The sequence below is a fragment of the Indicator indicator genome, chromosome 40 (genome assembly GCF_027791375.1).
Source record: "Indicator indicator isolate 239-I01 chromosome 40, UM_Iind_1.1, whole genome shotgun sequence".
Taxonomy (NCBI): domain Eukaryota; kingdom Metazoa; phylum Chordata; class Aves; order Piciformes; family Indicatoridae; genus Indicator; species Indicator indicator.
In genome coordinates this window covers 906,320-930,090 of record NC_072049.1, presented here as the reverse complement: position 1 = coordinate 930,090, position 23,771 = coordinate 906,320, and the positions used below count along the sequence as shown (strand labels likewise).

Below are 23,771 nucleotides of genomic sequence, written 5' to 3'. Positions count from 1 at the left end.
CTCCCGGCAGAGGAGCCCCTGACCCGTGTCCCGGTCCCGGTAGTACCGGAGGAATGGGAAGGTTACACCGGACAGATCCTGCTGTGGGGGCTGCGCAGTTCCCGGGAACACGCAAAGAGCTTGGGGACATGCGTGGCTCGGGGACGGGAACGGAGCTTGGGGACACGAGGACATGTGTGGCTGTGAGGACACGTACAGCGCTGCGGGACAGGGAGACATGTGGACACGTGTGGCTCCAGGGACACTCAAAGAACTTGGGGACACGCATTGCTCGGAGACACACACAAGCCTCCAGGGATGCCCACAGTGCTGGGGTGGGGATGTCCCGGGACGCTCTCAAGCAGACTAAGCTGCAAAGAGCCAATCGTACTAGAGAGGAGCGTAAGGGAGCGCCTGAGGCCGTGGCGACAGTTAATGAGATTTTTTAAAAAGCGTCCTCGGTGCAATGAAAAAAGAAAAACGTTCACTAGCAGAGGATGGTTTCGATCCATCGACCTCTGGGTTATGGGCCCAGCACGCTTCCGCTGCGCCACTCTGCTTCCCATAAAACACTGATTTTTATCAGCGCTATATAAAGCCACTAAGCCTCCCGCATGCGCTCTCAATGTGTACTTTATTCATGAATATCGTGCGCCCTCCAGCGGCCGCCCCGTTCATGTGCGGCCCTCGCCGTGAGTGGTCGTTTTCCCTACGCCCCGCCCCTCTGCCTCGGATTGATGTCTGACTGAACCAATGATTTGCAGGGATGTGCTGTCAGTGGGCAGGCCCGCGGCGGTCGGAAGCCAATAGGCGGCCAGGTTGTTACGAGGTGCGGGAAGCGAAGTCTGGCGGGGGCCGTACGGCGGCAGCGTTCATTGTTCGGAGCGGTGGAACCATGAGGTGAGTTGGGAGCTGAGCGGGCCGGGCCGGGGGTCCCTGCTCCGCGGGAGGGCATGGGGGCATCCGGGCAGCCCCGGGGCGACGCTGGAGCCTCGGCGGACTTTCAGGGAGGGCCCAGGCTTTGCGTGGGCAGGAGCTGGGGGAGCCCTCGGCGAAGGCTCTCTCGAGGAAGTTGCTGCAGGGGACTCGCAGAACCTCCACCCCTGGGGCTTTGTTCTCGCTACGCTAACGGCGTTTCCCTTCTCTTTTCCGCAGGGGCGATCGAGGCAGAGGCCGTGGCGGACGCTTTGGTTCCAGGGGAGGCCCTGGCAGTGGGCGAGTCTGGCTTCTGCTTTAGCGAGGGTGGCTCTTTAGAATGCCAGGTTTAGGGGGTGGGCTGCGGCTGCCCCAGCAGGGCGAGCTGCCGGGGGAGCGGGGCACAGAAACCGGGGCTTCAGCTTCCAGTGTAGCACAGGACAGAGGTGAGGTGTAGAGCTGGGAGGCGGTCGGGGGCTGCTGGCCTCGCTGGGCCGGGTCGGTGGGCACGGGGAAGCCCTCGGTGCGCGGCCGCTGGCCGATGATGCCAGGGCGAGGTGGGTTAGTTACCGTCAGGGGGCTTACAAAGAAATCTTTCCATTTCTGTAGGGCTTTTCTTTCATCTTCAGCGCGAATCTCCGCGGAATGGTGATGGGGTGGGGGGTGTGGCCGCCGCTGGGTACAGCAGCGAGCTGGGAGTATCTCTGCAGAGAATAGAATATCTCTTTTTTTTTTTTTTTTTTTCTTTCCCCCCTTTAGGTTCCGGCCCTTTGTGCCCCACATCCCCTTTGATTTCTATGTCGTGAGTAACTCTTTCCTACAGAGCTGTTCACAGGCAGCAGCTGTGGGATTTTTGCCTTGTTTAAAGCTGCCTCTTAAAATCCTTGTGTGCAGACCGTGATGTTTTGACGACTTTTAGTGGAGATGGAGTGAAGAAATTCATTGAAAATCCTGTTTGCTCAGTAACTAACCTACAAAAGATCTTACTGGCTCTGGTTTAGAGCACTTGTGTGAAAGTGGCATGACCAGGATGGAGTCCAGTACAAAATCAGGAGTGCCTTGACTGAGGTTTTGTGGCTGTTCTGTCGGTTTCCTGTAACAAGTGTTACTCTGGTGGCTGTCACCCAACTATCAGATGTTTTTCAGGCTCTTTTAACACATTGGTCCTCCCAAAGACCAGCAGCAGTGCATTTTCTGCCTTTTTATAGGAGAATTATTATTTCTCTCTTTTTTTCCTCCTCTCCTCTCTCTTTTTTTCCTCCTCTCCTCTCTCTTTTTTTCCTCCTCTCCTCTCTCTTTTTTCCTCCTCTCCTCTCTCTTTTTTCCTCCTCTCCTCTCTCTTTTTTCCTCCTCTCCTCTCTCTTTTTTCCTCCTCTCCTCTCTCTTTTTTCCTCCTCTCCTCTCTCTTTTTTCCTCCTCTCCTCTCTCTTTTTTCCTCCTCTCCTCTCTCTTTTTTCCTCCTCTCCTCTCTCTTTTTTCCTCCTCTCCTCTCTCTTTTTTCCTCCTCTCCTCTCTCTTTTTTCCTCCTCTCCTCTCTCTTTTTTCCTCCTCTCCTCTCTCTTTTTTCCTCCTCTCCTCTCTCTTTTTTCCTCCTCTCCTCTCTCTTTTTTCCTCCTCTCCTCTCTCTTTTTTCCTCCTCTCCTCTCTCTTTTTTCCTCCTCTCCTCTCTCTTTTTTCCTCCTCTCCTCTCTCTTTTTTCCTCCTCTCCTCTCTCTTTTTTCCTCCTCTCCTCTCTCTTTTTTCCTCCTCTCCTCTCTCTTTTTTCCTCCTCTCCTCTCTCTTTTTTCCTCCTCTCCTCTCTCTTTTTTCCTCCTCTCCTCTCTCTTTTTTCCTCCTCTCCTCTCTCTATTTTCCTCCTCTCCTCTCTCTTTTTTTCCTCCTCTCCTCTCTCTTTTTTCCTCCTCTCCTCTCTCTTTTTTCCTCCTCTCCTCTCTCTTTTTTCCTCCTCTCCTCTCTCTTTTTTCCTCCTCTCCTCTCTCTTTTTTCCTCCTCTCCTCTCTCTTTTTTCCTCCTCTCCTCTCTCTTTTTTCCTCCTCTCCTCTCTCTTTTTTCCTCCTCTCCTCTCTCTTTTTTCCTCCTCTCCTCTCTCTTTTTTCCTCCTCTCCTCTCTCTTTTTTCCTCCTCTCCTCTCTCTTTTTTCCTCCTCTCCTCTCTCTTTTTTCCTCCTCTCCTCTCTCTTTTTTCCTCCTCTCCTCTCTCTTTTTTCCTCCTCTCCTCTCTCTTTTTTCCTCCTCTCCTCTCTCTTTTTTCCTCCTCTCCTCTCTCTTTTTTCCTCCTCTCCTCTCTCTTTTTTCCTCCTCTCCTCTCCTCTCTCTTTTTTCCTCCTCTCCTCTCCTCTCTCTTTTTTCCTCCTCTCCTCTCCTCTCTCTTTTTTCCTCCTCTCCTCTCCTCTCTCTTTTTTCCTCCTCTCCTCTCCTCTCTCTTTTTTCCTCCTCTCCTCTCTCAAATTATTATTTCATAGATTCATGGAATGGTTTGGGTTGGAAAGGACCTTGGAAGTTCATCCAGTCCCAGTCTTCTGCCATGGGCAGGGACACCTCCCACCAGCCCAGCTTGCTCAAGGCCTTGTCCAGCCTGGCCTTCAACACCTCCAGGGAGGGGGCATCCCCCAGGGCTCCAGCACCCTCAAGCCAAAGAAGTTTCTCCTCCTGCTCAGCTGGACCCTGCTGAGCTTGTCCCAGTGGTGCCATGCTCAAGAAGGGGAAGAAGCTGCTGTGCAGCTGCAGCCTGTTAGGGAACTTGCAAAGCAAGCAAGTTCATTTTTCATTTCCACTGCCTGAAGACTCCCTCCTACCCGTGGGAAAGCTGCAGGCCATCTGCAAACAGGGTCATTGCTAACAGAGAGCAAAACCCCTCCTGATGCACCCATTTGGATTAGATCTGCCCCAGCTCACACCCTGCTGGGGCATGGCAGCAGCTCCACTCCTGGAGACCTGCCACTGCCTTGGGCAGGACAGGGCCTCTCTCCCTTAGGCTAATATGGAAACAGGTGCTGGAGAACAGCAGGAAATGGAGTAGATATTGCTGCTGAGTGGCTTCAACCCAAGTCTTGCCTGCCTGGGGCACTGCAGTCTGATTTCTGATCCCCTTTCAGTGTGAAATGGCTTTTCCCCGTGTCAAGCCTGCTGCTGATGAGACAGCCTTCAGCGAAGCCCTGCTGAAGAGAAACCAGGACCTTGCTCCCACTGCTGCTGAACAGGTGTTTTGCCAAAAGTTACCTTAAATTCTTAGGCTGGATGTTGCTGTGGGGTTAGAGAGCACGAAGGCAGAGCAGGCTTTCAGAGGGCAGAGCTGGAAATGAAAGCCTTCACCCTGAGCAGAGCCCTGCTGTGGGGTTCCTTGGCTATTGATTGGGGCTAAAAAAAAAAAAAATCTGCTTTTTGATCTCTTTATCTGTCTTGCATAAGGGCTGTGCAGGATTAGAGCATTTCCAGTCGTACCAGACAGGTGGTAACACCACTCCTCTGCCTTTCCTTGCCAGGCTTCCATTCTCTCCCTGGTGACCAAAATAAACAACGTGATTGACAATCTGATTGTGGCACCTGGAACTTTTGAAGTGGTGAGTGTCAACCTGGTGAACTCAAGAGGAGATGCTTTGGCACAAGGGGTGATGGTGTCCAGACACCAAACCTGGCCCAGAAATGGCTAAAAGTTCATAGTGACTCTCAAATTCATCCATTTACTGCCTCCAGTTCTGGTGTCCCCACCAGAGGAAGGACACAGAGCAGCTGGAGTGGGGCCAGAGAAGGCTACAAAGATGATCCAAGGGTTGGGGCAGCTCTGCTCTGAGGACAGGTCGAGGGAGCTGGGGGTGTGTGGCCTGGAGAGAAAGCTCCAGGGGGACCTTAGAGCTGCCTGCAAGTACCTGAAGGGATCCTCCAGGAAGGCTGCAGAGGGACTTTGCATGAGGGGGTCTGAGACAGGCTAAGGGGGAAGGGTTTAGAGCTGAGGCAGAGCAGGGTCAGAGTGGAGCTGAGGAAGTCCTTCAGTAGGAGGTTGGTGAGGCTCTGGCACAGGCTGCCCAGGGAGGCTGTGGCTGCCTCCTCCTTGGGGGTATTCAAGGCCAGGCTGGATGAAACCTGGAGCAGCTGAGTCCAGCTGAGAGGTGTCCCTGGGCATGGCAGGGAGCTGGAGCAGATGAGCTCTGAGCTCCCTTCCACCCTGAGCCTTTCTGATTTTTTTTTTCTTTGCCTTTTCCCCCAGCAAATCGAGGAGGTTCGCCAGGTGGGTTCCTACAAGAAGGGCACCATGACCACAGGGCACAACGTGGCTGACCTGGTGGTGATCCTGAAGATCCTGCCCACCCGTGAGTGTCCCCAGGGCGGGCGCTGAGCACACCACGGTGCTGAGCCCTGCTCTCACCTCCTCTCCCTCTGCTCCTCCTCCCTAGTGGAAGCTGTGGCAGCTTTGGGAAACAAAGTGGTGGAAAGCCTGAGGGCACAGGACCCCAGCGAAGGTAGGACAGCTCCTGTGTCACAGGGTTGTTGGGGACACAGCTCCTCCAAAGTCCTGGGAGGTGTCTGGTAACACCTTCCAGTCCTTCCATGAGGAATTCTGCTTCTTCCTCCCCAGTCCTGACCATGCTGACCAATGAGACTGGCTTCGAGATCAGCTCTGCTGACGCCACGGTGAAGATCCTGATCACCACTGTGCCTCCCAACCTGCGCAAGCTGGACCCTGAGCTGCACCGTAAGGCCCCAGCCCCTGCCCCACGCTTTGCTGCTGTGGGATGGAGACAGGCAGCCCCTGCCCCACAGCTCCTCACTTTTGGGTCAGAACCCCAGGAATCTTGTCTGCTGTCCTTTCAGTGGACATTAAAGTGCTGCAGAGCGCCCTGGCCGCCATCAGGCACGCGCGCTGGTTCGAGGAGAATGCCTCCCAGTCCACGTGAGTGCCACCCCAGCTGGGCCAAGCAGTCTGGAGGGAAGGGGGACGAGCAAGGAGAGCAGGTCCTGGGAGGTGGTGGACCTGTTAGGAACCCTCCTGCTGCCATCTTTCCCAGGGTGAAGGTCCTGATCCGGCTCCTCAAAGACTTGAGGATTCGCTTTCCTGGCTTTGAGCCTCTCACACCATGGATCCTCGACCTGCTGGTGAGCATGAGGGGGATGCCAGTGGTGTTCCAGGGCTGAGTGGTGGCTGCCTGCAGGTTCCTGGGCTCCTGCAGCAGCAGGAGCTGGGATTCTTTCCTTGCAGGAAGCCACTCTCATCCCAACTTTTTTTTTTTTTTCCTCGCCTCTCCAGGGGCACTACGCTGTGATGAACAACCCCACCAGGCAGCCCCTGGCTCTCAACATTGCCTACAGGTCTGTCAGCTTCTGCTTCCCTCCTCCAGATCCCTGCTACTGCCTCAGCCTTGAGTGTGCCAAATGATAGCAGCAGCAGCTCAGGGCTTGAAGGGAACTCACAGGGGAGACAAAGCTTCTTCACGTAGATCATAGAACCACGGAGGGCTGGAAGGGGCCTCGGGGGGGCCGTGTCCAACCTCCCCACCATGGGCAGGGAGGCCTCTTGGCTGCTCAAGGCCTCAGCCCCCCCCCCCACCTCCCCCCCCAGGATGTGCTGGCTGGGGCCTCCCTGGCTGCATTTCCAACCCCCAGCTCTCACCCTGCAGACGCTGCCTGCAGATCCTGGCCGCGGGGCTGTTCCTGCCTGGCTCCGTGGGCATCACCGACCCCTGTGAGAGTGGCAACTTCCGTGTGCACACCGTCATGACCCTGGAGCAGCAGGTGAGGCTCTGCCAGCCCCCAGCCCAGCCCCAGGCTGGCGCTGCCCTGCTCTAACCCTGCCCCTCTTCCCCCTCCCCCCCCCCCCAGGACATGGTCTGCTACACCGCACAGACCCTGGTCAGGATCCTCTCGCATGGAGGCTACAGGAAGATCCTGGGCCAGGAGGGAGATGCCAGCTGTGAGTGGGGAGCTGGGGGTGGCTTGGGGCAGTGAGGATGGATTTCAGCAGTGATGGAGCGGGTTGGGTTGGAAGGGACCTTCAAGACCATCCAGTTCCAAGCCCCTGCCACGGGCAGGGACACCTCCCACCAGCCCAGGTTGCTCAAGGCCTCGTCCAGCCTGGCCTTAAACACCTCCAGGGAGGGGACAGCCACAGCCTTCCTGGGCAACCTGTGCCAGGGTCTCCCCACCCTCCCTCTCAAGAATTTCTTCCTCTCCAGTCTCCATCTGCCCTCTCAAGCCATTATCCCTTGGCCTGGCACTCCCAGCCCTTGTCCAGAGTCCCTCCCCAGCTCTCCTGCAGCCCCTTCAAGCACTGGAAGGCTGCTCTAAGGTCTCCCTGGAGCCTTCTCCAGGCTGAACAGCTGCAACTCTCCCAGCCTGTCCCCACAGGGGAGGTTCTCCAGCTCCTGATTCTTTGTGGCCTGCTCTGGATCCTCTCCAGCAGTTCCATGTCCTTGTGCTGGAATCTCCAGGGAGAAGTGGCTCATTTTTTCTGGAAGAAGCTGTATTGAGATGAGACATGAGGAAACTCTTCCCCAGGAGGGTGGGGAGACACTGGAACAGGTTGGCCAGAGAAATTGTAGAGGCTTCAAGCCTGGAGGTGATCAAGGCCAGACTGGCTGGGGCCTTGAGCAAGCTGCTGTAGCAGGAACTGTTTTGGAACTGGATGGTCTTGGACCCAAGCCACTCTGGGACTGTATGAAGCCCCAGAGCTGGTGAGGAGGGTTGTGATGCTTCCCCCACTGCATGTCCTGGGGCTTGTCTGTGCTGCTTGAGGCCACCCTGAGCCCCTCTTTTTTGCAGACCTGGCTTCTGAAATGTCCACGTGGGATGGAGTAATAGTGACCCCTTCAGAGAAGGCTTATGAGAAACCTCCAGAGAAGAAGGAAGGAGAAGAGGAAGAGGAGAATCAGGAGGAACCCGCTACAGGCGAGGAGGAGGAGAGCATGGAGACACAGGAGTGACTCACCCAGGTACCCCCTGGCAGTGAAGCCTGGGACAAGACAGCTCCAGGCAGGGAGGGAAGTGTCCAGCTACCTCTGTCCCTTCTTCAGGGCTTGTCCCTCCTCTGCAGCAGGACCTCCCACCCCTGGGTGCTGCTGGTTGAAGGACACCAAGAGCTAAGCAGAGGACTGAGCCCCTCCCTTGCCACCACAGCCCTGGCAGGCCCTGGCCCTTGTCTGTGTTTTTATAAGTTGCACATTAAAATGTTGCCCTGTTTGGAGTGTGTCCTGCTGGGGCTGGAGGTGGGGGTAGAAGGGGCACAGAGAGGGTAGCTGGAAAAGGTCTGACAGCAGGGAGGGGTGGAACTTACAATCATGGAATTCTGAAGGGTGGAAGTGAGTGGCACCAGCCCGTGAGCCCCACACAGTCACTTTTATTTTGCTGCCTACACATGGTGCAAGACAACTTGAGGTCCCCCCAGCTCCTTCACCTGCAGCCTCCCTCTGCAGGACTTCTCACCGGATCCTGGGCTGTAGACGCTGCTGCAACCCGGGATAGCTGCTCCCCTTGCCAGCATCTCACTCTGCTGTCCTTGAGGGTGGCCCTTGTCCCTCTGCCCAGCTCCTGGGGCTGCTGGCAGAGCCACAGTGCCAGGTGCATCCGGGCCAGTGCTGCAGGGGCTTCACTTGCCAGGCAAGCCCTGGGGGTAGCCCCCAGCTGCCTCCAGCAGGGCCTTCCTGCGCAGCGTCTCCTTGGCCACGCTGTGGTTCAGCCTCCGCAGCCGCTCCTGGGGCAGGGGGAGCAGCAGCCCTCAGCCTCCGAGGGGGCTGGGACCCCCCCCCAGAACCCCCCAGCCCTGGGGGTCCCCGCGCTGACCTGAGCGTTCTGCAGGATGTTGTTGACCAGCACCACCCTGCGCCGCGCGTTCAGCAGCTTCTTCACGTAGGGGTCAAGGTCCAGTGCCACTTTCTGGTCCTCGTTGATGCGGCAGAGCTCTGGGAAAGAGCACAGGGTGGGAGTGGGCCCAGGTCACCACAGCCCCCCCCCCCACCCCAGGAGCTGTGGGGCAAACCCCAGTCTGCCCCCGCAGCTAGGCTGGGGAGCTGACCCCCATGACTCACCTGTAGCCAGGCTATCGATGTGCTCCCGCAGCTCCACCTGGCTCTCCCTGTGAGGGGACAGCTTGGAGCCCAGGGCAAAACCCTCACCCCCCCCACCCCTCATCCGTTCCCCTTGCCACGGAACCTGTGCCCCTAAGTCCCCTCACACCTCCTTACCCGCATCCACCTCAGCCATTCTGAACTCTTCCCCACGCCAGCAGCAGGGGAGGTTCAGGCTGCACATGAGGAACAATTTCTGCCCCTTGAGGACCGTCAAGGCCTGGCCCAGGCTGCCCGGGGCAGGGGCGGCATCCCCCTCCCGGCAGGGGGTTCAGAGCCGTGCAGATGTGGTGCTGAGGGCCACGCTTGGGTGGTGCCCTGGCAGCGCTGGGGTAGGGCTGGATTCGAGCTTCCTTCTCCCCCAAACCAAGCCACGAGGCTCCCAATTCCCTTCCCAGGTGCTCCGGGAGCCCTTCACCGCCCTAAAACGGCTTTGGCCGGCCCCACCTGCCCCGCAGCCCCGCTCCTCCCCGAGCCCAGACCTGACGGCGTGAACGTGTCCATCGAGCTGCCGCACCGCGGGCCGCAGGAACTGCAGCAGCCCCTCGGCGAACAGCTCCCGAGCCGCGGGGCCGCCGCCGCCGCCCGCCGCCATCTTAGCGCCGCGCGGGGGCTGCTGGGGCGTGGCGCGGGGCACGGTGGGAAATGGAGTCCGCGGGACAGGAAAGGTCTCCTGGGGAGCGGATTCTGCCCTTGTGCTGAGACCCTCTGCAGGGCTGGGGCAGCTCTGGAGCCCTCAGCACAGACAGAGACCTGCTGGAGCGGGGCCAGAGGAGGCCACAGCAATGCTGGCAGGGCTGGAAGCACTCTGCTGGGAGGCCAGGCTGAGACCTGGGGGAGTTCAGCCTGGAGAGGAGAAGGCTCCAGGGAGACCTTCTGGAGGCTTTCCAGGGCTGAGCAGAAAGCTGGGGACAGAGTTTGGAGCAGGGCCTGCGGTGGCAGGACAAGGTGGGGGTGCTTGGGAACTGCAAGAGGGAGATTGAGTGGAGAGTGCTGAGGGTGGTGAGAGCCTGGCCCAGGCTGCCTGAAGAGGTGGGAGATGCCCCCTGGCTGGCACCAGCCCAGCTCAGGTTGTTTGGGGCTGTGAGCAGCCTGCTCTGGCTGGGAATGTCCCTGCTGACTGCAGGGCTTGGGCTGGGTGAGCTCTGAAGGTCTCTGGGGTCGCTGCAATGTGGGGGACACCACAGCTGCCAGTGCCAGTGTGGGGACATGAGCAGGTGGGGATATGTGGGCGGGCATCAAGACAGCCCAAGGGACATGCAGCCACATGTGCCCTCTTGTCCCCTTCCTGACCCTGCACTGGGTGTGGGGAGGTCAGTGCTGGGCAAGGGCAGCTTGGGCGCCTGCAGTGTCTGGGGCGCACCCCAGAACACAAACAGAGCAGGTCACAGCCTGGCACACCCCAACACCGCAAACACCCCAACTGCCAGCCCCACACCCCGACACACCCCGGGCCCTGCTGGGGGACACTGGGGACCTGGTGAGCCCCCACACTGCGGGGAAACTGAGGCACAGAGACAACAACGGACACTTGAAGTGACACCACAGCACCTTTATTGTCCCCCTTGTCCCAATGTTTGGGGGGGGGGGGGGGGGGGGCGGATCACTCCTCATGGTCAGGGGGTGGAGGATCCACAGCAGCTCCCAGGGTCACCTGGGCCAGGTAGGTGATTTCGAAGCATCGATGTCGCTCGGGGTTCCCCCATGAGCAGCAGTCTTCAGGGTCACGCCAGCCCTTCCCCACGCTGGCACAGACAGTGGCAATGCCCTGGGACAGCTGTGGACCACATGGGGGTGTCAGAACGACTGGGAGGAGGTCCCCTGAGCTCCTGCACCCCTCCTGAACGACCCCACCCCAACACTCACCTGGTCCTGAGCGCAGCTGCTTTGTTCCTCAGGGGGCAGTGAGCAGCAGGAGGTCGTTATGGCCCCCAGCAGCTCTGGCACCGGCCTCCTGTGGGACACCAACATGGTGGGGTCACAAAGTCAGGGGGTGCTGGGTCACAAGGGTGCCCCTTCAAATGGGGGGGACCCCTCCCTGCTGGCAGGTCCTGAGGGGTGGTGGCGGCTCTCAGATATCTGGAAGCCCTCCGAGACAGGGGCTCCCCGGGATGGGGGATGCTGGCTGGGAGGCACCCACCTCTTGCTGATGAGGACGGTGGGGCCGCAGAGGGTGCGCAGCATGGCGGGGCCGGGCCGGGCCAGGCTGACGTTGTGCAGCTCCCGGTCGTAGCCGGGATAGGGCGCGGCGGCGGCGAAACAGCGGCTCCGGGCGTGCCCCCCCCCGCGCTGGCAGCATTGGTGCTGCCGAGTCTTCACCGACGACTCCTCCCGGCAGAACCGTTCCAGCCCCTTCCGCCACTGCCGGGGCGGGGAAGGGGGCGTCAGACGCGGACTGGAAACCTGTTTGTCCCCTGGACCCCCGAGTCCACCCCCTCAAATCCAGAGCTCTGCATCGCACCCCTGGGTGTTCCCCGGAGTCCCCTCCTTGTCACCCGGGTCCCGTCCCCAGACACTTGTGTGTATCATGTCCCACCGCGAGCTCCTGATTCCCCCCCAACACCCCTGGATCTCAGCCTGGCTGCTTGGGTCCCCTCCCTGGACTCCTGGGTCACTCTCCGGGCACCTGGGTCATTCCCGGGCCACCCGGGTCCCCTCCCCGGATGCCATACCTGGGTCCCCTCCCTGTTTCTAAATGCTTGGATCCCTTCCTGGATCTGGATCCCTGGGTCCCCTCCCCAGACCACTGGGTCCCTTCTTCCCTCCTTGTCACCTAGGTTCCCCTAGCCCCTGGATTTTTGGGTCCCTTCCAGACAGCTGTCTCCCCCCAGATGCCTGTGTCCCTCCTTGTCACCCAGGTCATTCTCAGGACACTTAGTCCCTTCCCCGGATGTGATACCTGGGCCCCCTCCCTGATTGCTAAGCTCCTGGTATCCCTTCCTGGATATCTGCGTCCCTCCTTGTCACCTGGGTCCCCTCAGCCCTTCGACTCCAAGTCCCTCCCAGACCTTGGACATCTGGGTCACTCTTTGGGCACTGGGACACCCAGGTCCCCTCCCCAGACACCTGGTTCCCTCCTTGTCACCTGGGTCCCCCTGAGACCCCTGACTCTTGCAGCCCACCCATGCACATGGGGCCTCACTCTGGACAGCCAGGTCCCCCATGTCCCCAGATGCCTGGATCCTTCCACACCACTTAGGTCCCCCCATTCCCTGAATCTCTCCCAGACCCTCGGGTCCCCTGCTTAGACACCTGGGGCCATCTGTGTCACCTGGGTCCCCCCTTATCCTCTGGGTCCCTCCCAAACCCTTGGATCGCTGTCACCTTGGTCCCCCTAGGCGCCGGATGCCCGAGTCCCTCCGCAACCCCTGGAGCCCTCCCAGACGCCATGTCCCCCCCGCGCCCCCCGTCACTCACGGCCTCCTGGGCGCAGGTCAGGCTCTGGTTGCGGCAGCAGCGGCCGAACTCCCGCTCCAGGCGCAGCCGCATGCGGTCGCGGGGTCCCGAGGAGCCGTAGGCGCCGTCGGGGCCGGGGCGCAGCCCCCGCAGCTTGCAGATGTTGCCCATGTTGGAGGCCGTGGGCTCCCCGGGGGGGAACGGCAGCCTCTTGGTGACCTCCCAGCTGGAGGCCACTGAGGCGACAGCCTTAGTGGCAGTGGCCGCGGTGGCAGCCACGGCGACGGCGGCAGAGCTCCTGGCGAAGCAGCGGCGCCGGGCAGCCCCCAGCTGCCGGCAGCAGTGGAACTGCCGAGTCTTGACCCCGAACTCGTCGGCGCAGAACGCGTCCAGCACCTCCGTCCACTGCGGGACAGAACCCTCCTGGTGCCATTCACCCTGTCCCCATGGCCTCCCTATCTGTGTCCCCATCCCTGGGTGTCCCCCGTGTATCTCCCCATCTGTGTCCCCGTGGTCCCTCATCCCCAGCCTTGGCCATCCCCCTACTCCCTCCACCCATGTCCCTATCCCTCTCTGTTCCCCCCGTACGGCGCTATCCATGTCCCCACCACTGGGTGTCCTCCTGTCCCCAGCCTTGGCTGTCTCCGTGTCCCTCCCATCCATGTCCCCATCCCAAGGTGTCCCCTCCGTGTCTCCCCATCCACGTCCCCACATCTCCCCATCCCCATGTCCTTATCCCTGGATGTCCCTCTCATATTCCCCTACCCGCGTTCCAAAGCTCCCACCCATCCCCAACGCCCGCTGTCCCCACGTCCCCTCCATCCCTGTCCCCAGGTGACTCACGGCGCGGCGGGCGCAGCTCAGGGGCCCGCGGTGGCTGCAGCAGGCGTCCAGGCGGGGCCGGAAGGCTTCCAGGGCGGCCGCCTGCCGGCGCAGGTGAGCAAAGCCGCTGGCAGGCAGTGGCAGGATGGGAGGGTGCCGGGGGTGCTGGTGGCAGTGCGAGGTGACAGCGGTGTCCTCCGGCCAGGCCGGGGGGAAGCCCACCAGGACCGCAGGCCAGGCAGGGCGCGGGGCCAGCGTGGCTCCTGCTGCCTGGGTGTCGGGGGGCAGTGAGGGGTCCTGCTCCTTCTGCCACACTGAAAGGGGGAGTGACACTGGGTGACACATGTCCCTGTGTGGCCTCTTGTCCCCTGCGTGGCCACCCTCCATCTCATCTCGGTCACTGTATCCATCCCTGCCCCATCACAGTGCCCCTCCATCCCCAACCCTCCTTGTGCCCATGTCCTCCATGTCCCACCCCATCCTTGGGTGTCCCCCTGTGTCCTTACCCTCCTGCTGCTCTGTGCTGGCACGCTGCAGGTCCACGCTCACCTGTGCCACGAGCTGGTGCTGCTTTGAGTCCACCACTGTCACCAAGAGGACATGGGTCAGCAGGAGCACCCTGACACCCCCCCCACTTCTCCATGTGCCCATTTCCCACCATCCCCAACCTTGTCTGTCTGCTCCAGCCATCTGAATGTTCTCCTGTCTCCCCCATCTGCATTCCTGGATGTCCCCTTTGTGTCCCCTCTGTGCCACCCTCTCCCCGTGTGTCCTTGCAATGTCCCTACCCTCATGCTGCTCGATGTTGGGGGGCTGCGGGTCCACGGTCTCCTGTGCCACGAGCTGGCGTTGCTCCAGGGCCACCACTGTCACCAACAAGGGGCACAAGGGGTCAGTGGGAGCACCCCCACCCACCTCTCTGCCTGGAGGGGTGGAGAGCAAGAGGGGACTCCCCACGAATGGGGGTTTAGAGCTTCATAATGGGGAGGGGACCACAGTGAGCTCAGAAGGACCCAGGTGGCCAAGGAGGGGACCCAGCTGTTTGGGATGGGGACACAGGTGGCCAGGGAGAGGACCCAGATGCGTGGGCAGGCACCCAGACATCCGGGGAGGGCACCCCAGGCATGCGGGTGGGGTCCCAGGTGTCCGGGGAGGGGACCCAAAGGTGTGGGCAGGAGCCCAGGTGTCCAAAGCTGGGACTTGGGTTTCCAGGGAGGGGACCCAAGTGTCCAGGAAGGGGACACAGGTGTCAGAGTCGGGAGCCAGGTGTTTAGGAAGGGGATCCAGATGTCTGGGAAGGGGAATCAGCTTTCCAGGGAGGGGACCCAGCTGTCCGGGGGGACACCCAGGAGTCCTGAGAGGGACCCAGCTGGGACCCAGCAGCCCGGGGAGGGTCACCGGGGACTCACCGGCGGGGCCGAGCAGGAGGAGGAGGAGGCCGATGGCCGCCATGGCGTCAGGAGCTGTGTGGCCACCGCCGGCTCCGCCGCCTTATGAAAGCCTGGGGCGGGCACGGGACGAATCCTGCAGGGCTGAGTCACTGCCCTGACGTCGCGACGGGGCCCGGGGGCGGGCAGAATTGGAAGGGGGGGGGGGTACTGGGGATACTGGGCTGCACCCCCAGACAGGGTGACAGCCACCACTATGTCCCCGGCCACCATGGCCAGCTCGGGGAGCTTGGGGACACTACAGTGGTCCTGTCCCTCCCGGTGGTTCTGTCCCCCGCTTTTGGTGGCCCTAAGCCCCCCCCGCCCTTGGGTGGCCCCCGTGCCCTCCCTTCCCCCCCGGGACCCCTGCGTCATGGCAGGGGGAAGCGGTTGGAGCTCGGTGGCTTTTGTGGTTTTTGCCCCCATTTAGGGGGCAGCCGCGCCCAGTGAGTCACCCCCAGGGACCGGGAAAGAGGGCAAAAGGGGGGGACACAAACCACTCATAGGAGAATCCCCCCCGCCCCGGGCCGTGTGCTTGTTGGGGGGCTCAGCTGGCGTCCCCCCACCCTATATTGGGGGACCCCTCCACGAGGCAGCGGTCGCAGGAGGGTCGCAGGAGGGTGGCATGGCCTCGGTCACCTCCCTTCACCCCAGGATCACAAAGCAGGGGGGTGTCCATGTCGTGTGTGTCCCCCCCCCCCCCCCCACATCCTGCTTGGTGCTGAGCCCAAAGTCTTGGGCAGGTGCCGACAAGTAGGGGGGGGACAGCCCCTGCCCCCCCCGATTGCCCAACACCCGACAGGACGTGACCAGGAGCTTGCGCAAGCCCGGGGGGGAAAATCCCAGGAACCCAAATGTGGGGAGGGGGATGGGGGGGGGAGGAAATCCAAAGCTCTGAGCTGGGGGAACTCAAGTGTCTGGGGGAGGACCCAAAGATATGTTGGGTGGGGGGACCCCCAGATGTCTGGGGTGGAGAAAAGACCCAGGCTGGGGGGACCCAAGCACCTGGGGCAGAGGAACCCAAGTGGCCAGGTTGGGGGAGGTGGGGGGCACTCAGATATCTGGGAGGGGGGCACCCGAGTGTCAGGGTGGGGGAGGGATGACACCCGGCTGTCCCCCGTGGGGTGTCCTCTGCTCCCCTCCCCAGCACACCCTGGGGTGCTGCCAGTCCCAGGGCAGAGGCAGCCACCCCCATACTCAGCTCCTGCCGTGCCCAGCACTTTAATGGGGGGTTGAGGTTGGGGGGGGGGGCACACGCAGGACACCCCCCGGAGGTGATGGGGGAGGGGGTGTCCGGCAGGGGTGTCGTGGCCGGGCAGGTCAGAAGCTCTCCTCGGCGTTGGGGACGCGGCCGTCGCGAAGCTCCCGCAGCCTCCGCAGCAGCCTCTGCAGCTCCACCTCCCCCAGCCGCCGGTTCTGCCTCGTGCGGACGCTGACGGTGCCGCGCGCGCGCTCCCGCGGCCCCACCACTGCGGGGCACCGGCGGGGGGTGAGGGGCCAGGACCCCCCCCCCCTCCCCGCCCCGGGGTTCCATTTACTCCATACATGCCCTGTCCTCAGCACCCACCCTGCTGCTGGGCACCCCCACCCAGGGGTGCCCCCCACGCACCCCCAGGGGTACCCTCCCACACCCAGGGCTGCTGGGTGCCCCCCATGCAGCTGAGACCAGCAGCCACCACCTGGGGGTCAGGGGGTGCCAAGGATGGGAGGGCTCTCAGGGAAGAGCCCCAGGATGGTTCCAGAACTCTCCCAGTGGTCTGAAGTGGGTGTCAGGGGGGTCTCGGGAGGTCTATAAGGGGAGTCCCAAAGGGGTCTCAGGAGGGGTCCCACAGAAGTCCCAGGGGCTTGTTGGTGGGAGAGGGTCCCAGGTGATTTCCAAAGCGTTGGGGGAGGTCCCAGGTCTCAGAGCCCCTCCCCAGCAGCTCCCAGTTCCAGTGTAGGGGTGCTGCTGGCTCAGCACAAGCCAATCCCAGGGAGGGTCTCCTGGGGGGTCTGTGGGTTGGGGGTGTCCCTGTCCCCTCCTTACCCAGCTGGAAGTTGTAGTGGGCGAGCTGGGCCCTGCGGATCTTCCTGGCCAGGGTGGCTCCCATGTCCCCATCCAGGTCTGCCAGGATGCCCTCCCCCTGCAGCACAGCCTGCACCTGCCCCATGGGGTCAGCATTGGGGGGGGGGACACGGAGGGCTGGGGGCATGGCAGAGGGCAGAGGGGTTGGGGGACAAGGCGAGGGGGTCCTGGAGAGATGGGGGGGCAAGGGAGGATTGGGGGAGGACAGGGGGTTGAGGGGACACAGGGGGATGAGGGGACACAGGGGGATGAGGGGACACAGAAGGAAGAGGGGACACAGGGGGGTGAGGAGACACAGGGGGGTGAGGGGACACAGGGGGAAGAGGGGACACAGGGGGAAGAGGGGACACAGAGGGACATGGAGCAGGAGTCATGAAGGGATCAGGGGGACAGGAGGACAAAGGAAAACTGGAGTTGGGGGGTTAGCAGGGGACATGTTGGGGAGGGGACAACTCACCTCCCGGGCATAATCCTCGACTTCAGGAGCCTGTGGGATGACCACAGCCTGCAGCGGGGACAGCCAGAACGGCCTGGGGGGACACAGGGCACTGGGGACAGGGCACGCAGGCCTGGGGGTGCCCCAGAGTGGGAGGCTTTTTATCTGGGGGGGGGACGGACACAGCCAGGACACCTCCCCCCTTACCAGCAGCCACCGCAGCTCTCGGCCAGCACAGCCACCATGCGCTCGACGGAGCCCAGCACCGCGCGGTGGATCAGCACCGGCCGCTGCGCACCCCCTGCCGCGCTGGGGACACACCGGGGGGCAGGGGGGAACACACTAGGGGTCAAGGGAGACCGCAGCTCCCCCTCCCCACCCAGTCCAATCCTGACTCCCCCCTCCAAGCCCAGATTCTGATTCCCTACTCCCCTAATGTACAACCTGTTGGCCTGATCCTGACAGCCCCTCAGCCCCAGTCCTGCTCCCCCCGCCCCAATGCTCACCCCTGACCCTGTTCTGTCCCCTCAGCCCCACTCCTGCTCCCCCAGCCCCAATGCTCACCCCTGACCCTGTTCTGCCCCCTCAGCCCCACTCCTGCTCCCCCAGCCCCAATGCTCACCCCTGTCCCTGTTCTGCCCCCTCAGCCCCACTCCTGCTCCCCCAGCCCCAATGCTCACCCCTGACCCTGTTCTGTCCCCTCAGCCCCACTCCTGCTCCCCCAGCCCCAATGCTCACCCCTGACCCTGTTCTGCCCCCTCAGCCCCACTCCTGCTCCCCCAGCCCCAATGCTCACCCCTGACCCTGTTCTGCCCCCTCAGCCCCACTCCTGCTCCCCCAGCCCCACTCCTGCTCCCCCAGCCCCAATGCTCACCCCTGACCCTGTTCTGCCCCCTCAGCCTCAGTCCTGCTCCCCCAGCCCCAATGCTCACCCCTGACCCTGTTCTGTCCCCTCAGCTCTAACCCTACTCCCCTCACCCCAATCCTGACCCATTCCAACCCAAATCCTGTGCTCCCCAACCCCAAATCCTTCCCCTCCACCTCAACCCCCAATCCCAGCCCCAGTCCTGTCCCCCCCCAGCCCATACCTGGCATATTCCAGCTCAAACCTCTCTGGCATCTGGAAATCCAACTGGATGGTGCCACACTGGTGCTGCCTTCCCAGTGCATCCCGGATCCGGATATCGATCTATTGGGAATAAATTTGGGGAACGGGATGGTCCCCAGAAGGACCCAGTTTGCCCCAAAGCCTCTTTGGGCCCCTCTCCCCCCACCCCCAGATTTCTCACCTTGGGGCCATAAAAGGCTCCATCAGCTGAAGCCAGCTCCCAGGGCTGGCCAAAGGTGCGAAGGCTCCGTTCCAGCTGCTGTGGGGACACAAGGGACAATGTAGGGAACAGGATGGAAGGGATTGGACACAGGGGACAGCGAAGGGGACACGATACAGGGACACAACATGGGACATGATGTGGGGACACCATCAGAGGACTCAGGGATGTGACACAGGCACAGCATCCGGGTGTGACACAGGGACACGCTGCATGGGATGTGACGGCAAGGTTGGGAGGTGACACATGGAACGTGGGATGGGATGGCAGAGATGGGAGGTGGCACACAGGGCAGTGCAGGTGACAAGGGACAATGTGGGAGATACTATAAAGTGATATAAAGAGATAGGGGCAAGGCTGGGACACGAGGGACAGGACATGGCACTGGGGGCACAGGGGTACAGCCAGGACAGGATGTCCAGGACTTGGGGACCTGACATGGTGAGCGTGGCAGCAAAGCTGGGACAGGATGGCCAGGGCTTGGCACAGGGCACACTGTGAGCAGGCTAAGACAGAGGGACAAAGCTGAGACAGTGTCAGGGACATAGAGAGAAAACTGTGACTTGGGGACAAAGAGACAAAAAGACAACTGAGACATGGGGACAAAGCTGGGACACGGTGACAAAGCCAAGATGTGGCACACGGGGACAAAACTGGAACATGACACACAGGGACAAAGCTGGGGTGCGGTGCATGGGACACGACAGGGGGGACCCTGCGGGGGACACTGGCAAGACAGGGGATGGCTCGTGGGACACGCTGCAGGGGACACTAGGGGAAAGCCAGGATGTGATGCTGGGGACAGCGCCAGCGGCAGGGCCACTCTCATCCCTGTCCCACCTGCTCGGCGCGGTCCCACGTCTCGGGGTCCCCCAGGAAGCCAGGGGGGCGAGTGGCCAGCGCCAGGCGGAAGGAGAAGCCCAGGACGGTGTAAACAGAGCGGACAAAGTCCAGGCAGGCATCAATCTCGGCCTCCAGCTGGGGAGCAGGGGGGTGACACAGGGTGGGGGGACAGAACCCCAGACTGGTTTGGGTTGAAGCAGCCGGCAGGGTCACCCCCAGCCAGAGCAGGCTGCTGACAGCCCCAAACAACCTGAGCTGGGTTGGTGCCAGCCAGGGGGCATCTCCCACCTCTTTGGGCAGCCTGGGCCAGGCTCTCACCGCCCTCAGCACCATCAATTTCTCCTTCTCTACTCCCAATCTCCCTCTTGCACTTCCCAACCATCCCCCCTTGTCCTGCCACCACAGGTCCTGCTCCAAACTCTGTCCCCAGCTTTCTGCTCAGCACTGGAAGGTCTCCAGAAGGTCTCCCTGGAGCCTTCTCCTCTTCAGGCTGAACTGCCCCAACTCTCCCAGCCTGGCCTCCCAGCAGAGGGCTTCCAGCCCTGCCAGCATTGCTGTGGCCTCCTCTGGCCCTGCTCCAAGTCGTCCCTGTCTGTGCTGAGGGCTCCAGAGCTGCCCCAGCCCTGCAGAGGGTCTCAGCAGAGCACAGCAGAGGGACAGGAGGTTCACAATGTCCCTCTGGATGGATCCATCCCTCAGGCGTGTCGCAGCCCTGCTCAGCTTGGTATCCTGCTGCCAACGTCCCTGATGACATCACCCAACAGGGGCAGGAGGGGACACTCACCTGCTCCATGGTGCAGAAGATGTGGGCATCATCCTGCTGGAAGCGCCTGACCCGGGTCAGCCCTGTCAGGCTGCCGGGGGGCTCATTGCGGTGCAGGACCCCGAAATCGGCCAGGCGCAGGGGCAGCTCCCGCCAGGACCGCGGCCGGTGGGCAAACATCAGGCTGCAGGTGAAGAGGGGGACAGCCAGGGGTGCCAACCCCCTCCTCGGCCTGTCCCCCACCCCCGCCCCCCCCATGTCCCCAGCAGCACTCACCAGTGGGCTGGGCAGTTCATGGGTTTGAGGGAGAGGGTCTCGGTGCCAGCGGTGAAGGTGAACATGTTGGAGCTGTAGTGCTGCCAGTGCCCTGACTGCTCCCACAGCTCTGGGCTGAAGATGTTGGGGGTCACCACCTCGGAGAAGCCCCTCACCCGGTACTCGCTCTGTGGTGACAGGGATGGGGACACTGACCACCCCCACGGTGCCCATCGTGGGGGGGCTGCAGGTGCTACAGGGACAGGGGAGCTGCAGCCAAGGGTGGGGCAGGGATGGGCAGTGCAAGAGGGTCTGGGGGGAATGTGGACAGGGTTGGGGTGCAGTGGGGGCCACAGCAGGAACAGGGGGCAAGAGGGTCTGGGTGCAGTGGAGATGGGCTGCAGCGGGGTGAGGCAGAAATGGGGCCACAGCACAAGGCAGGGGCAGGGTGCAGAGCATGGAGGGGCAAAGGCAGACCCCAATATCTCCCCCCCACAGTAACAGTGACATGACTGGGAGGCAGTGGGGGGCTTTGGGGGAGGCTCTGGGGGGACGTACCCTGATAAACTCAACCAGGGTGTTGTAGATGTGGGCGCCACGGGGCAGGAAGAAGCAGCTGCCAGGGCTGAGCTTGTGGAAGAAGAAAAGCTCCTGCTCCTGTGGGGGGGGGGGGGGGGGAGACAGGGTGGCGTTACTGGGGGGTTGCTGGTGACCCCCACCTCCGCAGCCCCCTACCCCCCTGAAGCCTGGGGCTCACCCGCCCGATGCGCCGGTGGTCCCGCAGCGCAGCCTCGTCCTGTGCCTGCTGCCAGGCTGCCCAGAGCTGGGTGCTGGGGAAGGCGACGGCAGCCACACGCTGCAGCCACTGCTGCGCCCCCGGCCCCTGCCACAGCGCAGCCGAGCTCTGCGGGGGGGCTGCGTTAGTTAGGGTCTCCTGGGGGCCACCCTCCCCCACCGCATCCCTGGCTCTGCCCCAGGTGACACCCACCCCCCGGCTGACACCCACCGTCAGGACGCGGAGCACGGAGATGAGCCCTGTGTGCCGCAGCAGGGGTCCTGGGCAGAGCTGGAGCAGGGGTCCGCACCTGTGGGGACATGGGCACAGATGGACAGACATGGGGACACCACAGCCCCTGTCTCTGTGCCCCCACACTCACCTGTACACAGTGGCTGTTGGGGATGTCACCTCCTCCTCAACCTGCTGCAGCTGGAAGCTGTTGTGCTGGGGGCAACAGGACACTGAGGTGGGTGACAGAGGCACAGGTGACACCAAGGGAAGGTGACACTGTGCTGGGGTGGGAGGGGCAGGACTGAGGCTGGGGAACACCAAGGAGGGTGACAGCAGCACAGGTGACAGTGATGGAAGGTGACACTGGTCCCCATTAACATCCTCCTAGTCCATAACCCCAACCAGGAGGGTCCTGCTGTCCCCAGGCTGAGTGCCTTTGCCCCATCCTGGGACAAGAAGGAAACACCACGAATGTCACCTGGAAGAGCTCACGGAGCTGCTGGCGGGTGGCCTCCAGGCGCTCGAAGCGGTGCCCGCTGCGGGCAAACGTGGCACAGGCGTCCTCCAGTGCTGGCAGCTCGCTGCGCTGCACCGTCCTGCAGGCACAGCAACAGGCTGGAGACACTGTACCTCACAGAGGACACCCTCTGTGTCCCCTCCCCTCCCTCCTTACCTGTCCCCCATGTGGAGATCACAGTAGAAGCCATCCTCGGTGGCTTGGGCGCTGCAGAAGGTGGCCCTGAAGAACTGCTCGGCCACTGCGCCCAGGACGCAGGCACCTGACCGCCAGAAAGCCTGAGGAGGGGACATGGAGAGAGCGCATGGGGGACATGCTGTGAGGGGAGGGGGCTGTGGTGTCACTCCTGTGTCCCCCTGGGACTCACCACCCGTCCCTCTGGTGTGGAGAAGTCGAGGAGCTCCAGGTTGGTGTCACTAGCCAAGGGCTGGTCGAGGTCCTGGAGGGTCCCATTCACCCGGGCCACCAGAGCTGCCTCTGCCAGGCCTCCACTGTGGGTACACCATGGGGACAGTGGAGACCTTGTAGGGACAGTGTGAGGATCACAGAGACACTCAGGTGATGCTGAGGACACCTTAAGGACACGGGGAGGCCCCTGCCATGACAACACTGTAGGAACAATGGGGACCTCGTGGGGACCATAGGGAGAGTGCAAGGACACAGAAGACACCATAGGGACCTAATTGAGCCCCTGATGTCCTGGTGGGGACATCACAGGGACACAGTGGGAGAGACCCCATCGGCATCCTGTGGGGACACTGTGAGGATCCTGAAGCCTCGGTGGGGACTATAGGCGTGACACTGTGGGGATGCTGTGGACACCGTGGGTGCGCCATGGGGATTCTGGTGACTTTGTGGTGGCCCTGGTGGTGACCCTGGCTGCCCCCCGCCGGGCTCTGCGCCTACCCTAGCTCCGTGGCCACCTGGAAAGGGGTGGTCTGCAGGGCCCGGCCGGGCAGGCGGCTGCCCCCAGGCAGAGTGATGCGGATGGGAGTCCCCGGCGGGGGTCCGGCCCCGGTACTGGCTCCATTCCGTTGCTCCTGCTCCGCCCGCAGCTGCTGGAAGAGACGGAGGCTCTCGGTGAGGCGGGAATCGGGACCTGAGACCTGAGGGCGGGAGGTTAACAGAGCGGGTCAGGACCTTCGGAGCGAGTGCCGGAGGGTGGGGAGAGCTCGGGAAGGGTGGGTCCGGGGTTGCGGTGGGGGTCGGGAGGGTCCGAGCGCACCCGGTGTCGCCGCGGAACTCCCGCGAAGAGCAGCCGGGCCGGGGCACGGGCGACAGGCATGGCGATAAGCCCCACCCCTTCCGGCGAGAACAGGAAGTCGGTGTCCCGGGGAGGCGGAGTCTCCAGCTAGGGGCGGGGCCAGCCCAGAGCTGCAGCCAGCCAACGGTGACCAGAGGGCAATTAACCAACGGAATCTCCCTCGGGGCGGGGCCGGGGGTTCAAACCCGCGTGGCCTCATCCTCACCTGGAGAGTGCCTTGGACTCGCTGAGGTCCACGCTCAGCCGGAGCGAACCACGGCCAACCAGCAGCAAAAGGAAGGCCAACTGAAGCGCCCCAATCCCGCTGCCTCGGGGCGCGATGTTCAAAGGAGTTCTACCCCGCTTTGCGACCCGAACGCAGAAAGAAAAGAGCCACCAGCTACTGGGGTTTGTTTTTTTTTTTTTTTTTTTGGTGATGTTTATGTGGATATTGAACCCTACACCTTTATCAAACATAGCTGATGGAGTCTAGCAACTAAAAAACCAAACCAAAACAAACAAAAAACCCCAAAACAACCCCAACAAAACAAACAAACAAAAAAACCCGGAAAAAAAAAGAAAACCAAGTAAAATTCCAACTTCATATAAAAGCCGCTGGGGCGGCTCTGGATGAGTCAAGGGGAGGGGGGAGCTCCCCCCAGCCACCTCCCTCAGACTCTGGTTGAACGATCTGAGATGGAATTAAAAAGTGATTATGAA

General features: G+C 62.0%; 4 protein-coding genes and 1 non-coding gene across 5 annotated transcripts; 1 reads left to right on the top strand and 4 right to left on the bottom strand.

Moving 5' to 3' along the window:
• Window positions 1-467: 467 nt before the first annotated feature.
• TRNAM-CAU (transfer RNA methionine (anticodon CAU)) lies at window positions 468-539 on the bottom strand. Its single transcript has one exon. It is a non-coding gene; the product is annotated as a tRNA-Met (tRNA).
• A 1,111-nt stretch (window positions 540-1,650) lies between these two features.
• Window positions 1,651-7,927, top strand: ILF2 (interleukin enhancer binding factor 2). Its single transcript, XM_054396967.1, has 13 exons — window positions 1,651-1,696; window positions 3,989-4,093; window positions 4,376-4,453; window positions 5,098-5,200; window positions 5,285-5,350; window positions 5,467-5,583; window positions 5,703-5,781; window positions 5,897-5,984; window positions 6,136-6,197; window positions 6,506-6,620; window positions 6,708-6,798; window positions 7,647-7,816; window positions 7,898-7,927. The coding sequence occupies exons 2-12, from the start codon at window positions 3,995-3,997 to the stop codon at window positions 7,805-7,807; spliced, it is 1,059 nt and encodes a 352-aa protein (XP_054252942.1). The 5' UTR covers window positions 1,651-1,696; window positions 3,989-3,994; the 3' UTR covers window positions 7,808-7,816; window positions 7,898-7,927.
• Window positions 7,928-8,223: 296 nt separating this feature from the next.
• SNAPIN (SNAP associated protein) lies at window positions 8,224-9,542 on the bottom strand. The gene is made up of 4 exons (XM_054397013.1): window positions 9,430-9,542; window positions 8,909-8,955; window positions 8,664-8,782; window positions 8,224-8,574 (listed from the first exon to the last, which is right to left on the bottom strand). Exons 1-4 carry the CDS (start codon window positions 9,540-9,542, stop codon window positions 8,470-8,472), a joined length of 384 nt encoding a protein of 127 aa, XP_054252988.1. The 3' UTR covers window positions 8,224-8,469.
• A 1,008-nt stretch (window positions 9,543-10,550) lies between these two features.
• On the bottom strand, window positions 10,551-14,617 carry ECM1 (extracellular matrix protein 1). The gene is made up of 8 exons (XM_054396945.1): window positions 14,575-14,617; window positions 13,954-14,031; window positions 13,672-13,749; window positions 13,187-13,479; window positions 12,365-12,748; window positions 11,088-11,308; window positions 10,814-10,901; window positions 10,551-10,724 (listed from the first exon to the last, which is right to left on the bottom strand). Exons 1-8 carry the CDS (start codon window positions 14,615-14,617, stop codon window positions 10,551-10,553), a joined length of 1,359 nt encoding a protein of 452 aa, XP_054252920.1.
• Window positions 14,618-15,912: 1,295 nt separating this feature from the next.
• TARS2 (threonyl-tRNA synthetase 2, mitochondrial) lies at window positions 15,913-23,093 on the bottom strand. Its single transcript, XM_054396944.1, has 18 exons — window positions 22,949-23,093; window positions 22,715-22,907; window positions 22,176-22,299; window positions 21,965-22,086; window positions 21,770-21,887; window positions 21,440-21,504; window positions 21,289-21,367; window positions 21,040-21,186; window positions 20,841-20,939; window positions 20,304-20,470; window positions 20,049-20,211; window positions 19,262-19,399; window positions 18,383-18,460; window positions 18,182-18,282; window positions 17,301-17,402; window positions 17,115-17,187; window positions 16,619-16,733; window positions 15,913-16,061 (listed from the first exon to the last, which is right to left on the bottom strand). Exons 1-18 carry the CDS (start codon window positions 23,091-23,093, stop codon window positions 15,913-15,915), a joined length of 2,178 nt encoding a protein of 725 aa, XP_054252919.1.
• Window positions 23,094-23,771: the final 678 nt, after the last annotated feature.